We start from the raw sequence: 15,293 nt of genomic DNA, 5'->3' as shown, positions 1-15,293 counted from the left end.
GCTTTATATTATCTTCCGCTCAATAAGTCATGTTAAGTCCGGATCAGCTCCCAATCAGGGGAGAACAACATGCTCCCCTAATACTTTTGAACCACAAAATAGGCTCAAAAAGAAATCATGCAGGTCTCATGCGTCCGTATGCATCTTCCCTTCCCCTCCCCAGGCCTATAGCCTCCATCCTCGTGACTCAATTAATGATGACCCAAAAAGAAAGGTTCACCGTAAACAAACAAGCTAAATGTTTAAGCACTGCAATTATTCTTTGATTAATTAACAATGACCAACAACCCTTAGTGAAAAAATTACACAAAATAGTTTAAAACACTGCCACTAAAGAATTTAATAAATTGACAATGACCAACAACTCGTGAAGAAGTTACATGTAATAGACTTCCTCGTACGTAAAAGCTCCTTTGTTCCTAAAAAGAAATGTTTAAAAACAACGAATTTAGAGGAGCCTTAAAAAAACGAAAAATAGACTTCATTTTTTACCTCCCCAGCAAGGGCCCTGTATTCAGTGGAGTCACTCCGAATATATTACAATTGACAGAAAACCCAACAGGGAAGAAATGGCCAAGCCATAAGCAAGAAGGTGATAAATCCAGAACAGGATAGATGACCATGATATAACTGGTTCAGCTCATCATTATAGGTTGAAGAGAACATGCCTCCAAGAAGAAGAAAAACTGCTAAAAATGGAGCCTCCGGCCCCTTCCACTACATATTCTACAACCTAACCAGGGATTTGGAACGAAATAAACAAGACATTAAATAAACTCAAAACACGCTATTGTGTTAGCCATTTGTTGTTGTTGCAACCTTCCCCACCCCCAAAAACCAAAAACACTGTTTTACCATTTCTGCTAGCATCGAACTCCATGAAGGGCGGTGTTGCTGGTACCAAACCCAGAGCCCCCCATCCCTACATAAAAATCATATAAAACTTCCAGCTGCAGGACAACCCAAAAAGGGGCTTCAACAACATTCCTGAGACAAAAGAATTACTTTGAACCTATAAACTAAAAAGGAAAGAGGTATGCACCAATCTGGGGGGAAAAAAACAGTTGCTCCAAATACTTGGATGTCTAGTCCCACGCACTCGTATATCCTCCACCACCACCACCACCACCACTGTACCCTCCAGGGGGAACCCCATATCCACCGCTACTGTTGCTGTTTCCTCCACCATAGTAATCTGTAGCCCCCCCACCCCGACTGAAATCTCTTCGGAAGTCACGCCCACCAAAACGGCCTCCACCAGAACGGCGATTCCTACCACCTCCATATGAAGTTCGGGCTGCATAGCGAGTGAGCCAAGCAGGTACTTCTTGGTTTGATTCCTGCATAAGATCTGCCAATGCCTTGGCCATTGAGGAATTGTTTTCATTGAAGAAGGCAGTCGCAAGCCCAGACTTGCCAGCACGCCCTGTCCGTCCTATCCGATGGACATAGTCATCAATGTCATTGGGAAGATCAAAGTTGACAACATGTGCAACATGAGGTATATCTAAACCACGTGCTGCAACATCAGTCGCTACCAAAATTGGGGTAACACCACTCTTGAATGATCTTAATGCATGTTCTCTTTCCTGCAGACAATAATAAATTCATCACCACCTCCAGAAGGAATCCTAAGCCATAATGAATGAAATTCGACTCTATTTAGTATAAAGGATGCTGTGCAAATAACAGAACTAATTCTCATCTCTAATTTCTGTTGGCAACAAGAGTAGTTCCAGCTAAAAGCTAACATGTTCAGTTCAAACTCATAAAATCAGGTCATGGTAATCACAAGGCATTACTTGGATATCTTTAGCTCCAAAAACTACCCAAAAAATCAACTAGGAGTAAGTTTCAGATAGCATCATAAAGATTTCAACAATTAAAGGGGTAAAAATTAACAGATGACCAAGAGAATTCGAATCCTGAAGAACACATAAAAATGGTTTCCACAACCACCATTCCAGATGTAACACAGTACCCATTTTCAACAGGTAATTCTCCTGTAATAATTTTATGGGCAAGTGATCACTGCCTAAGCCCATGGTGGGTGGGGATTTGGTTTTTTTTTTTTTTTTTTGGGGGGGGGGGGGGGATGACTAAGTCTGCACTGGATCCATGTAGCCAGGCAGCATTATTTTTTCCCAAGTTCATTTTGTTACCTAACCCAACATTTCAACCACATATCAAGTACCAAGATCAGTTTATTCCTCCATCCTGAATTATTTTAGAGCCAAAGCAGTAGATGCAATGCCAGAAGTAATTAATAAAATAACAGCATTTTTTCTTCAATTTGTTTACTGGCCAGAAAGTTCAAATTGTGTTGCTCGAAATGATAAAGTAACTTAGCATACCATTTCCTTTTAAATGGGCATAACCCTACTGATTATACGCTCATGAGATTGTTATCCTATATAACAAGCATGAATTATATATGTCTGCAATATTATCAGTACCTATGCACTATGGTAAAAGCCTCTGCCACAAACATTGAACCTAGATCCATATCCTAGGCACCTTTGTGCCCTTCACGAAGGCCACTACCCGCCCCCCCCCCCCAACAGTCTCACACAAAATGCAGTCTAACATCACACCCAGTTTGATCTAAACAGTCCACTTCCCAGTTAAGACGTCAAAATTAGTCCTGTTAACTTGTCTACAGAAGAAACAATTACGACCTTGCACACTTTCTGTGATCACCAAATGTAGTCAGGTAATCAGATGATTCAGATCAATTGTCAAACCAACTAGGCAAAATAAACAAAGATAAAATAAAATTCACTGAACTCCAGACATTCCTCAGAACCCACCAAACAATAAAACAAATGCAATAAGCCATACAGATAACGGATAAGGTATTCAGACATGGTATATTCCACAGTATAACAGACAGAAATACTAGTAGTTCCAACTAACCATTTGTGTTCTATCACCATGAATAGTAGTTGCAGGGAAACCATTTATACATAACCAGTTTTCCAGTGAATCAGCTCCCTTCTTTGTTTCCACAAAAACTAAAGTCAGAGATTGCTGCAAGGAGAACAAAATAAATAAAGTTAAAAACAAACAAAGTTGCACCATTGCCATTCATTTTGCTTTGAAACTTGCTCCAGTAGGCTAACCAAAGACAGTTAGTTTACGTTTATCTTATTTTACTTTTGGGACAGAGGGTATGTTAAAGGGGTACTAGTGACATAAAACGGAAAAAGATGTGGTTTCTATATCCCCATTTCATCCATGCAAGAATTTCTGGCAATAAAAGAGCTTCTGCTGCAGGGTTAGGTAAATAACTAAATATAGTAGGGAAACGGAACCTCACAGGAAAACAAAAGGTCACTAAACATTACCAAAAATTACAAATGTACCTTGCCATGAGTTCCATTAGCCCTCTGTGCATGAAGAAGGTCCATGAGGTGACTCCTCTTGTCAGATTCAAGAACAAATTCAACTCTTTGGACTATCAAATCAGTACTCGAACCAACCCTCCCAACAGCTAGAAAAATGTAATTAGAAAGAAAATCTGAAGCCAATCTCTGCATTACAACCAAAAGTTCAGGAAAAAAATGTTAGATAACACTGACATATCAGAAGCAGATATACAACGAGAACAAACCACAATCATATCTAGTAACCCCACAGACTGCAAAACATAACACTGACATATCAGAGCAGATATACAACGAGAACAAACCACAATCATATCTAGTAACCCCACAGACTGCAAAACATCAATGCTAAATAACATATGAAAAGGAACTTCTTTGTGGGGAAAGCATTACTCTCTCTCTCTCTCTCTCTCCTTCCAAGAAGAAACCAACACAAACAACTAAAAAAATTGACAACAATTTCTGCAAAAAGCTAAAAACCTGTATTTCTTTTGGAAAAGTGGCACTGAAGAGCATTGTCTGTCTAGCACCTGGCCGAGGCATATCCATTTGTTCCACAATCTTTCTAATTTGGGGCTCAAAACCCATATCCAACATCCGATCAGCCTCATCAAGAGCCAAATATCTGATCATCTGCAATGAAACTCTTGCCCTTTCCAACAAGTCAACTAACCGTCCAGGAGTTGCTACAAGAATATCAACACCCCTCTCCAAGTCCCGCAGCTGTGCAAATACAATAGAACTTAGTCAGCAAACAATTACAGTGCAGCATAGACTTGCACATATTTAATGGATCGTCACCACACCAGTCTGAACAAGAGAACCATAACCAATGTTCATCATATAACCAAAATTTCAGAAATAAACGCATATAACTAAGAGGCAGCACCCAGAACAGAGCAAACCACCAGTCTCAATAAAACTACAAAGATAATAAACTAAGAGAAAGCAATAAAGACATAAAGAGCCTAACTACTAAAGTTAAAACTCAAAATAGATCAAAATATACTATTGCAATCCAGGGTCCAACCAAGCTTCAAATTGCCCAACAATTCAATACAATGGCAAACTCATAAATAATTAATGTAAGAGGTGTTATTTAACAAGTGAAAATGAAATTCTAAAGGATTCTACTTATTGAGAACAGGCAAACTAAAAGCTGATAAAACAAAAGGACAAGGGATAAAGGAAAAAGGCAATGACAGTCTTGTAAATCAGGAAGTGGAAATGCTAAAAACAACAAATGAAGGTTGTCTAGAAACTTTAACCCCAAAACCAGAATGAGAGGAGGTTGCTTCAATTCTAACTGAAGGTCCTCACTACTTGTGCCATGGAAAGGTCAGAAATTGCCAATGAAAACTCAACTGTCTCTGGATCCCCAACAACGATACCTCAAAGCATCAGCCAAACATATTGTTACTATTACTAAGATAGGTCAGTAAAGGTTCAGGGTAGTTTGGAGATATTTAACGATATATCAGCAAAGGAAAAATTACGGATCTGGATTTCTAAGTTTCAATCACCTTCGGGCAGTGATTAAAACCCCAAAATTTTCAACCCAGTCAATTACATCTGAAGGGGTTTGAAACAATTCTTTTGGGGAGCTGCCATCACAATCCAACAGAATATTCTACAAAAACAAAGAGAAAGGCATAATGAGAGAGAAGATTAAAGAACAGAGACAGAAACAAGAATAGGAAAGGCAAGGAGAGACTAGAGAGAACACCCTCACAATGTGCTTGCTAGCAACCAACAAAACTTAGTTTTATTCAAACTATCAAATCTCTCATTCATTGGTTACGACTTGTATCTAAAAACGATAATAAAAGGCTCACAAATAATTAATCAAGTTGAAATAAAGCATGACTCTAACATGGACTCCAAGTTGAAAATCCAAATACTCCTTGAGATGTGTCAAGCATATGGTTTAACATTTAATGGAGTTGAATGAAACAAGAGAGAGTGGCAACATTATCCTCTTTTGAGATGAAAATCTGGGAAAGGACTTGGCCTCATCTCTCACACTGGTTAGCAACGATATAAGAGACAAAACTACATCAGGAAGGAGATTCATTCAACCCACTTTCAAAAGTCAAATCTACCACTATTTACCCTATCAAAACAAAAACAGAAGATGACCCCAAAAACATAATAATTACAGCTAAAAAACAAATCAAATATACTACTGAAGCCAAAATCAATTGGATATAAGTCCATCTCCATCTGGGCTCCCCAAAGGGTTTGTGCCAATCCAAGTAATCGTTAATGCATCACATATCTAGTTAAATATAATGATAAGTAAATTTTTTTAATCATATTTCCATATCAAATCTACAGTGCCAAAATATCCAAGCTTGAATCCATGTGATTAATAGTCACCATGGTTCAATAAAAACAAGTTGAAATAAGGGCAATCACACAGCATGTAGATTGACATAAGGGCAGAATTAACACATCAAATACCACAAACAGAACATTACCCATTTAAGGCGTAATACACACACACCAATTAATGTTACATTCGACATCATTTACTAACAGATTCGAATATCCCAACTACATAACCTCCCCCCCCCCCCCAAAAATAATAATAATAATAATGATAAGCATAAGAAGACGGGCTAAAAACAAATCAGAAAGAGGGGATTGCCTATCAAAGAAAGAAGCCAAAAACACAATTAGATCCACAAAGTAAAGCTAACAAAGTCCACAATTGCTAAAGTGAAAAGTGGCCAAATGAAGGTGGTGAGCAAGCAAAGACGCATCTAACTAGATTTACATAGAATATCAGCAATATGTGAATAACAGAAACATAATCATGGTTGTAATTCAAATGAATAATAATTTGCCAATAGGAACATAATTCAATGAAAACCTGCTGGTTAATAGGTGCTCCCCCATAAGCAACAACCACCCTGACGCCAGTTTGATATGAAAATTTTCTAGCTTCCTCATGTATCTGCAGAATGACATGCAGATGATGACATCATTCAAGTAGATAATCAAATCTAGCAAAAGAGTCCATACTGTAAGGGTATAGAAGTGCCATCAGAAACCAACCTGGCAGGAGAGCTCCCTTGTTGGTGAGAGGATAAGAGCAAGAGGGTACACAGTACGTGCTCCACGAGGTCTCTGTGAAAGCTGTCCGTTCATAATTCCGCTAATAATTGGGAAGCAGAAAGCAGCGGTCTTACCCGACCCTGTCTGTGCACATGCCATCAAGTCCCTCCCACCAAGCGAAATTGGAATGGCATGTCGCTGCACCGGTGTCGGTTTCACATATTTGCACCTCCGTATGTTTAGATTGAGAGCTTCACCGAGGTCAATCTCTGCAAAAGTATTCACGGGTGGTGGCACATTATCCCCACTGGTATCCACCGGAATATCTTCATAGGCATCAAAGTTGATACCACTGTTCTCCTGCTCAGTAAATGCTGGCTCTGCATCAACGTCAGCATCATCTCCAAAAGGGTTTACTTCCCGTTCCCTTCCACGATCCCACCCACCACGACTGTTGTTCCAACCACCACCACCACCACCACCACCATAGCCAGGCCGGCCAAGATCAGACCTTGGACCGCCCCATCGATTTCCACCTTGAGCAGCATCATAACTTGGTCTATCATTGCTGACGGAAGGGCCACTTACTGCAGTAGGTCCAGGAGGATCAGACGACGGTGGCCGGTTACGCAGGTGTGGAGGAACATAAGACGACTTTGCAGGACGTGAAGTGCTACCAGCCCCGCTATTGGCAGATGAACCTGGAGCTGTGCTTTCAGCTCCAGAGACAGAATCCGCCCATGAAGTTCGCATAGTTAGACAATGCTATCCAAATCGCTGCCAAAACCCAACTCAGAACCCTAGCACAACCACGAAAACCTCAAGAGCCAAAGCAATCTGCCTCCCAAAACCAATTATCCTCTTCAAATCCAAAAGAACCAACTTTTTCCACCATCAACGTTCAGTTTTCTCAAGAATCCAACAGAACAAAACCCTAAACACAACCCAAGAAAAAACAAGATCAAACGGACCAAACGTCAAACTGATGATAAATGGAAATTAACCAAAATACACTTAAACACTAAATATTAACTCAGAATGCAAGAAGTTGAAAAAGGATATAAACCTGTAAGGTACAGTACCTATAAGTATCGTTGAGGAACCCTAATGATTCGCAGAGGAAATAATCAGGCGATCGGAGTCAAAAACCCTAATAATTTGCAGGCAAAATAACCTCGAGATCGAGGAAGACGACCACGAAATATCTTCTCAATGATAATAATTGCTTTCTCTATCTTTCTACTAATTTTCTCCCCCGTTTCAACTCCAAATGGGATTCAAATTCTTCTTTTCAATTTTCTCCTCTTCAACGAAAATAACGAGAGAAAAAAAAAGGGAAGGAACGCCCGCCGTAATATTTGGGGCTGACGTCATAAATAACGAGCGGTCTATATTGGATTTCCCCATTAAACGCTGAATCGTAAATGCTTTTGTTATAAATATCAGTTTTTTCTCTTACGAAAATACCCTCGTACCTTTTCAGTAATCCTTTCTCTCTTCTTTAGGTGCAAGTCCTCACCAGTCAATAACATAAGATCTTCTTCTTCTTTTTTTTTTTTTTTTTTTTTAAGGAAGTTTTCTCATAATATATTTGTGGTATCGTATCACTGATACATACCGTATTCAATTAAATGAGATCCGCTACATGGATTATTGTCTCCCAATCAGCTCAATTCGAGACCGTAAAATATATTACCATGGATCCATAATCAATTTAGCCAAGGTGACTATTTTCAATTCGAATGCATGCATTTAGTCTAGGTTGATTCTAATTGTCACTGTTTATATAACTTTTTCTTTGTAAAACCGTTGATTATATAACTAATCTAGTTGTAGGACTTTATTTATTACCTAAACCAAGAGAATTCGCCACCCTTCTAAACCTAACTCACTTTTTTTGTGGTTATTCTAAATAAGATGGGAAATACTAAATTTTGTGCTTTCGAGAATGATTTTTTTATTGAAATAGTTTTTGAACGGAGCTTGAGAAGCCGTCGTAGGACTCGTGTACCAATCATTGTTCGACATGCATGAGAGTTTATCTTGAAAATGATTTGGCATTTCTCCTTTGAAAGGTGAAGATCACCTCACCATTGGGGAAACACATATTGACGCTTCTCTACCACACAATAGGGGTAGGGTTTACATTTGAATACTTATAAAATAATTTAGATGTAAGACCATAATAATTCTACATGAATCCCATATCCATTATGATGACGAAGTGTCAAAAAAACAATATGAGCTCTTTGAGATGAAAAAGTGATCTAGATTCTATTTTTTTTTCTTTACTCATGGGAAAAAAATGGGAAAACAAAAAAATAGTGTGTGCTAGTACAAATGGTTCATTTTTTTTGGTAATCGGCCTTGAAAGTCTTAAAATATCAAACAAAAGTTTTCCGTCTACAGGTGGAGCTTACACTAGCAAAGGTGGAATTGTGGACCTAGAGGGCTAAGATTAGATTTGTGTTGATGCCCACTTTGGATATACTGTCCGACATATACCAATCACAACTCGGCATGCATAAGCAACATAGAGCTAGCATCTTTGACAAAAAGATAACATACTTGAATTTCTTGTTGCAACTTTTGAAAATAAAACGTTATTTTGTTTTTTATTTTAGTCGATAGACAATTTATTGAGGTGACAAAGCTAAGGAAACAGAGTTACAAAGAGACTACAATCAAGGAGAGGAAATGGGCTAATATGTAGAAGTCGCCACCAAAAAGGCCCTTTAGGCTAAGGCACCAGCCACATGGTTGATGTCCTTAGAAATATTGGAGAACAAACACGATCCAAAGTACTGGCTTAGGTGATGGATATCCCAAATTATGGGCTATATAACCAAAGGTGAAGGGGGGGGGGGGAAGTTTGTTCCTATCTTGGACAAGGAGAAGTAGATTCCTGCAATCCACTTCAAAGATGGCTTCATGAATCCCTTCACCTAAAGTGTGGAGAAAAGCAGTCCTGAGAGCCTAAGCTTCAGCCATGAGAGGGGAAGAGGCTATATTGGGCACTGAAACCTCTAGCATAGGGGCTCCTATGTGGTTTCGGATTACAAAGCCCAAGCCAACCTTCCCTAAGTAAAGATTAAAAACAGTGTCCACACTCACCTTAACCCAAAAGTTATGGGGAGGTCTCCAACTTAATTGAGTTGGCCTACTTTGTTGCATTAGATGAGAGCCTAACATGGCATGTCGGGTTTCTATGAATTCATTTGTTACCTTCCACGCACACCAACCCATTTCTTATGGAGTCCAACACCTGGACCATATGGTGTGCGTGGAAGGCAGCAAATGTAATTGCACTTGATTATACACATATCATGTCATTATATTGACCTAGGACATGTTTGGAGAGTGTATGAGGCTTAGGGTTGGCTATAAACCAATTAAGTCCTTGTATTTCTCTATAATAGGCATTATGTGCTTCAAATGGAGCTCCGTCAAGTCCCAGATGGACGTTTGTCTGGTCACAGAAGTTTAGACAGACATCTGTCTGAGATGGACCACCGTCTGGTCAAATATAGCTACGTCTGGTTAAAAAAATGCCCCAACGGCTATTTTTAACAGCTATATTTTAAATGAGACGGATGTCCGTCTGAGTCAAACAATAGTCTATCTGGGCTAAGATTTGTTCGTTTTCTATTTGTTGGGGGTTAGGCTAAAGCACTTGAAGGCCATCTATATAAGTCAAATTCACCCCATTTGAGGGCTTCGACTTTATCTATTGATCAACTACTCCTTAAGTACTCTCAAGCTATCAAATTACAATAAATCATTTATTTTGCCTCTTGCCCTTACTCCACCCTTAAATAACATACCAAGGTGTTTAAGTAAGCTCATTGGAGCAAATCTTGAGGTAATTGAAGGTTTTGTTGGAAGGTCATTGATGGTGCAAATCATATTATTTGGGCATACAACTTTCATTGCATCACACTAACACAAAGGGTGAAGTGTCACACCCTTTGTTAGGTAATCTCTAACCATCTATTGTATTTGTTTGTTTTCATTCTAAGTCTAGGTAAACTATAATTGGTTTTAGTTGTTTTTGCCTGTGAACAAAAATTGTAGAGGATGTTCTTGCCCATGAACAAAGATTGTAATATAGTGCTCTTGCCCCGTGACAAAGATTGTAATGGTTTGATTTTCTGCCCACCGTATTGAAAGGGAATCACTAGTGAAAATCTCTCTTGAGGGCAAGAGAGGAATAGACATAAACTTGTAAAGTCGAACCACTATAAAATCTTTGTGTTATGGATTGTGTGTTTCCAAATTTGTTCAAGTTAAATTTTTACTGCTTACTTTCATTCAATTTACAATTTATCTTGTATTTGCAATCAAACCGAAAAATTGGGCAATTTCATTGAGTGCAACCTATTCACCCCCCTCTAGGTTGCTTTAATATAACGTTTTATTTTTATTTTTATCAAATAACGATGGTTTGAGCACAATTTTGACTGGTTGGTAAAATTTGCGCTAACAACACTTGAGGCGATAGAGATTTAATATATATATATATATATATATATATATTATAAAGGTGGGAATGAATTAAAAGTCGTATGTGAATGAAGTTTGGGTTGAGTGTCCCTTTTTGACTTAATTTTGACGTGCTTTTTGTTTTCGAGAATGACGAACCAAGTCAAAATTGTTTTGTAAAAACCCTTCTTAGACAATAAAATTGGATTGGTGCATTTTCTAAAAATGAAATAATGACCCATTTTACCAAAGGTTTTTTTGGCATTCTTCGGTGATATGAGAACGAAAGAACACCAAAAACTGTTCCTTAGCCATTACCATACGCACCTTTAGTAAATTATTGTTTCATTCGTCAAACATATATCAACGGCTTAAAAGCATAAATTTGCAACTTCATCCATGAAAATTTTCAAACACCCAACAATCAAAAGGTATGCATGAATTTACTTTAAGAACTTTCCATTTGAATGCATCAACGTTGTCCTTTAAGAAGCAACTACTTGCCTGGAGGGGGGAATTGTTATTTCAAAATATATCATATGGTTTCATTGCCCTATATGGCCCTATAGCTTTGTCATGTAAATAGCTCACTACAAAAAAATCATTTTTTGCAACGGTTTGAAAGCATTCCAAAATAAGAAAACCATTGTAAAAAAATAAAGGTTGACGTGTTCGTCGTCTATACTGCTGTCGTGGAAAATGGGCTACGGTTTTTTGGTACTGACTGGAAAAATAGTTTTGATGACGCTTTTTACTGTTACGAAAATAATCATACTTGCCAATGGTTGCCAATATGTGTGGGCAAAACCCCCCCCCCCTATTTTCTAAAACCATAATCAGATATCACGTTTTGCCACGGTTACAAGTGTTGCTTGAAACCAAATATGGCAATGGTTTTGATGAATAACATGGGGAAACTATAAACATTTCACAATGGTTTTCAAGACTCTAGCAAAAATAATTTTCTTTTCAAATAAATAGAGCAATATTCATTATTATACCCAATTAGACCGATAATACATTAACATGCATAAAATACATACAACTAAGCTTTTAATAATGTGTTGAAAAATCAAGCCTTAAAACCTTTTAAGAGATCCAAAGTATTTTCATGTTATATTTTCATCTAATTAGGTTACAATTTTCCTTAATTACAATTAGGTATGGAAAGATTAGCACAACTTTCTACCTAGAAATGAATATAACCTTGAATATAGTCGATCCATGAAAAACAATGTAATCGCACTTTAGTTGAGATAAACTCGAGTCACTCATGCATCATGCATAAACCTTTTGAATTCACGAAGTCCCAAAATAATAACAATAATACAAACTAGCAGACATTATGTGAGGCATTGACTAAGTATGAGATAACCCTATATGAAGAAAACTATTAGCATCGAGGGCGAGTTTTGTTTTGACAAAAAAAAAAAAAAAAAAAAAAAGAGATATGAAAAAACTGGACAAAGATTAAGTCAATGGCTTGATTACAAACTGTTGCGTTTAGACCTTCTTCATGTCAAGTAGTTTGATGACTTCTTGAGGGTTTCTTCAACTTGATTTGAATAGGTGTGATGCCTACACTTACAAAGGAAATTAGAAATGCTCGATCTTGTGTTGGTCAGGGGACAGCCTTCGACTCTCAAGTTTGTTTAAGCAACAATGGAAGGCTCTGAGAGGGTTCTCAAAACGTAGATAATGATGGTGCGTAGAGTCTCGTACCTTATCCATCTTAATATGGAGTTTATATAGTGGTTACCTAGGGGCGGCCCTTCGTTGATTTTGCCTACTGATTGAAGAGTGGGGCGAATTATCTCAAGGAACACATTCATTTTTTTAGTGGGATTTATGGAGCTGTTACTCCATTACCCACTTTCCCACGTTTCGAAGTAGGCATGATGGGTGGTTATCTCTAATTGACCCTTTTGACTTGGTCATCTTTAACATTTATCTTCAAACTTAGTATTGGGGTTCTCTTATTGTTCGAGCCTATCCCGAGTGATCTTCTAGGGGATAGGTTCTCCAACTTCCCAAGGGAATGTTGATGGAGTTGCCCGAGGGATTCTCCAATCTTTTTGAGGGAAAAGGTTTTCCAACTGCCCGATAAGATATTAGTAATTCTTTTCGAGGGGTTCTCCATTACCCTGAGGGGATGTAAGTGGTTCTTCCCAAAAGGCTCTCCATTACACCCAAGAGGTTGTAAATGGTTCTTCTCGAGGGGCTCTCCATTACCCCAAGAGAGGTATAGGTGGTTCTTTCCAAGGGGGTTCTCGGGTTGACTACCCTCCACAACACAAACGAATGAAAAAAGAAATCAAACCAATGCCAAGACATTCCTTCACAGTTTTGTTTAGGGTTGTCTTATAAAATGTATAAACAAATTCACTTGATTGAAAACTAGATTGAGCCATTTTACTCCAGTCTTAAATGGAAGCATAAATAATTGAAAGCTAAAACTTGACATGTCTTTATGACTATAGCGTGAAGAAATAAATGTTATTACACCATTCTTCTATATTCCAAAACTAAAAGTAACTTCTAAAATATGTTTTTTTCTTTATTTAAAATCTCAGTGTTAGCTTTTCAAGTTAACTTAGACAATTGTGTTACTCAAAATACAAAAAGCAATAATAATAATTAAAGTTCATTTGGATAGGTCAGCAGCCTACCATTTTTGATTTTGTAGGGTTTTATAAAATATCAACAGTCAAGATTGAAGGAATCAAAAGAAGTCTATCTTAAATAATTAAATCAGATTATGATTAACAACCCAGTCGTTCATGGAAAAACATCATCTAGGCTGCGTTTGTTGTTTGTCGGAATAAAGGTGGGATGAGAAAATTATTGAAAAGAGTGTAAATTTCTTACTTTTCCCTTAAATCCTAAAATGGTAGATTGTTTGGTTGCTTGGGGTGGGAAAGTGAGAGACAAGTTTTCTTGAAAGAAACTTATGATGTGGCAACCCAACTTTCTCATTCCAAGTCATTTTAAAACCACACATATTTGGTGAGACTTTGTGGGAAAGTTGGGAAAAGTAAAAAGTGGGACCCACCACTATCACTTTTTCTACAAAACCCTTTCATTTTTCTTTTCTTCTTCATCATCCCACTCCACATGGGACCCACATATTTTTTTTTTTCACTCATTTTTTCCCACCCCATCTTTGCAAACAAACGCAGCCATATTGTTTACAACAGTGCACATATATGCCAAATAATTGGCTGAGAAAGTAAAGTTTTAACCTTTCAAAGCTCTTTGTTTTCTCAGCCAATTATTTGACATATGTGTGCTGCTGTGTATAACTGAGAAATTTTTTTTCTAATCATTCATAACTATAAAATGATTTTTTAGATTTGATTGAAGGTTTTGTAATGTTTTCCAATAAGGTGGACATCAAATTAGAATCTTTCTCCTAATGAAAGTTTCAAATAAGCTGGTGCAAGGGCCTCTTCCTCATAAAAATATATTAATTTAATGTTAAAAAAATTACTTATATATTTCTATATTTGTAAATTATTATATTTGTATCATTTAAAATTTATTATATTACAAATATTCCCAATGCCTAACATTTTTTTTTTCTATGTCTTCCAAAAGTTAAGTCGTGTTGAAAGTTAAATGAGGGTAGTTTGAGATTTTTCATTCGTTTTTTTCGAGGTATTGAGAAAAACGTATTTAAGTATATTTTTTTTATAGATAAATTGAATGGATTTTAAGAGATGTAAATATTTTTTAGTTGAAGTTATAATAGAAATTAGAATTTTTTACGTGTGGGTCCCTTTTGGTGGAATATAAATTAATATGGTCTCCTTAATGCAATATATTACGTATGGGTCCTTAACACACTAACACCATTGGCCGGTGTTAAGTGTATTTAAATTTCAAACGTGAAGGGACCGAAGTACCATCAGGTATTTAATATATTGTGTTAATATATGGTTTTTAAAAATATATATTAAAAAAAATATAATATTTCAATGTATTAAATAATCTAAGGGGCAGAGAGAAAATCCTTCAGGTAGAGAGATGACCAGTTTGTTTTTGCTATTTTCTTTGGGTTTCTAGTCCTGTCTTATGTATCGAAAAAAAAATAAATCTGAGGGGCGTTTTGATCATTTTATGTTTGAAATTTAAACATACTTAAAAATGACTATGGATATTTGTTTGGTTAGGACCCATACGTAATATATTACAATAAGGGACTTGAGATTAGTTTGTAGTCCACTAAAGAGCCCAAATGTGAAAAACTCTAGAAAATACAATAGCTTATAAAATCAGGGGTATATACGTAATTTCATCTTTAATTTGAAATATTTTTAGTTGATGATTTTCGTAAAATTTATAAAGGGAGAGATCGCAAAAATA

The 15,293-nt window shown here is 37.1% G+C and overlaps 1 protein-coding gene across 1 annotated transcript; it reads right to left on the bottom strand.

The window, feature by feature from the left end:
* Positions 1 to 3: 3 nt before the first annotated feature.
* LOC149001351 (DEAD-box ATP-dependent RNA helicase 37-like) lies at positions 4 to 7,803 on the bottom strand. Its single transcript, XM_089136106.1, has 7 exons — positions 7,529 to 7,803; positions 6,447 to 7,380; positions 6,262 to 6,345; positions 3,867 to 4,109; positions 3,366 to 3,533; positions 2,917 to 3,030; positions 4 to 1,589 (listed from the first exon to the last, which is right to left on the bottom strand). The coding sequence occupies exons 2-7, from the start codon at positions 7,197 to 7,199 to the stop codon at positions 1,086 to 1,088; spliced, it is 1,866 nt and encodes a 621-aa protein (XP_088992232.1). The 5' UTR covers positions 7,200 to 7,380; positions 7,529 to 7,803; the 3' UTR covers positions 4 to 1,085.
* Positions 7,804 to 15,293: the final 7,490 nt, after the last annotated feature.

The sequence above is a fragment of the Hakea prostrata genome, chromosome 10 (assembly GCF_041222555.1).
Source record: "Hakea prostrata isolate BN-2017 chromosome 10, UWA_Hpros_2, whole genome shotgun sequence".
In the NCBI taxonomy this organism is placed as follows: Eukaryota; Viridiplantae; Streptophyta; class Magnoliopsida; order Proteales; family Proteaceae; genus Hakea; species Hakea prostrata.
This window is presented reverse-complemented; position numbering and strand designations above follow the sequence as displayed.

What these genes read in the sequence shown, in the direction of transcription:
- LOC149001351 (XM_089136106.1), bottom strand. Translation starts at nt 7,199, where the DNA reads ATGCGAACTTCATGGGCGGATTCTGTCTCTGGAGCTGAAAGCACAGCT. An exon ending in CTTTTCCAAAAGAAATACAG is followed by an intron (nt 3,534 to 3,866) that starts GTTTTTAGCTTT and finishes GTTGTAATGCAG; the next exon opens with AGATTGGCTTCAGATTTTCT. An exon ending in CTAATGGAACTCATGGCAAG is followed by an intron (nt 3,031 to 3,365) that starts GTACATTTGTAA and finishes TTCTCCTTGCAG; the next exon opens with CAATCTCTGACTTTAGTTTT.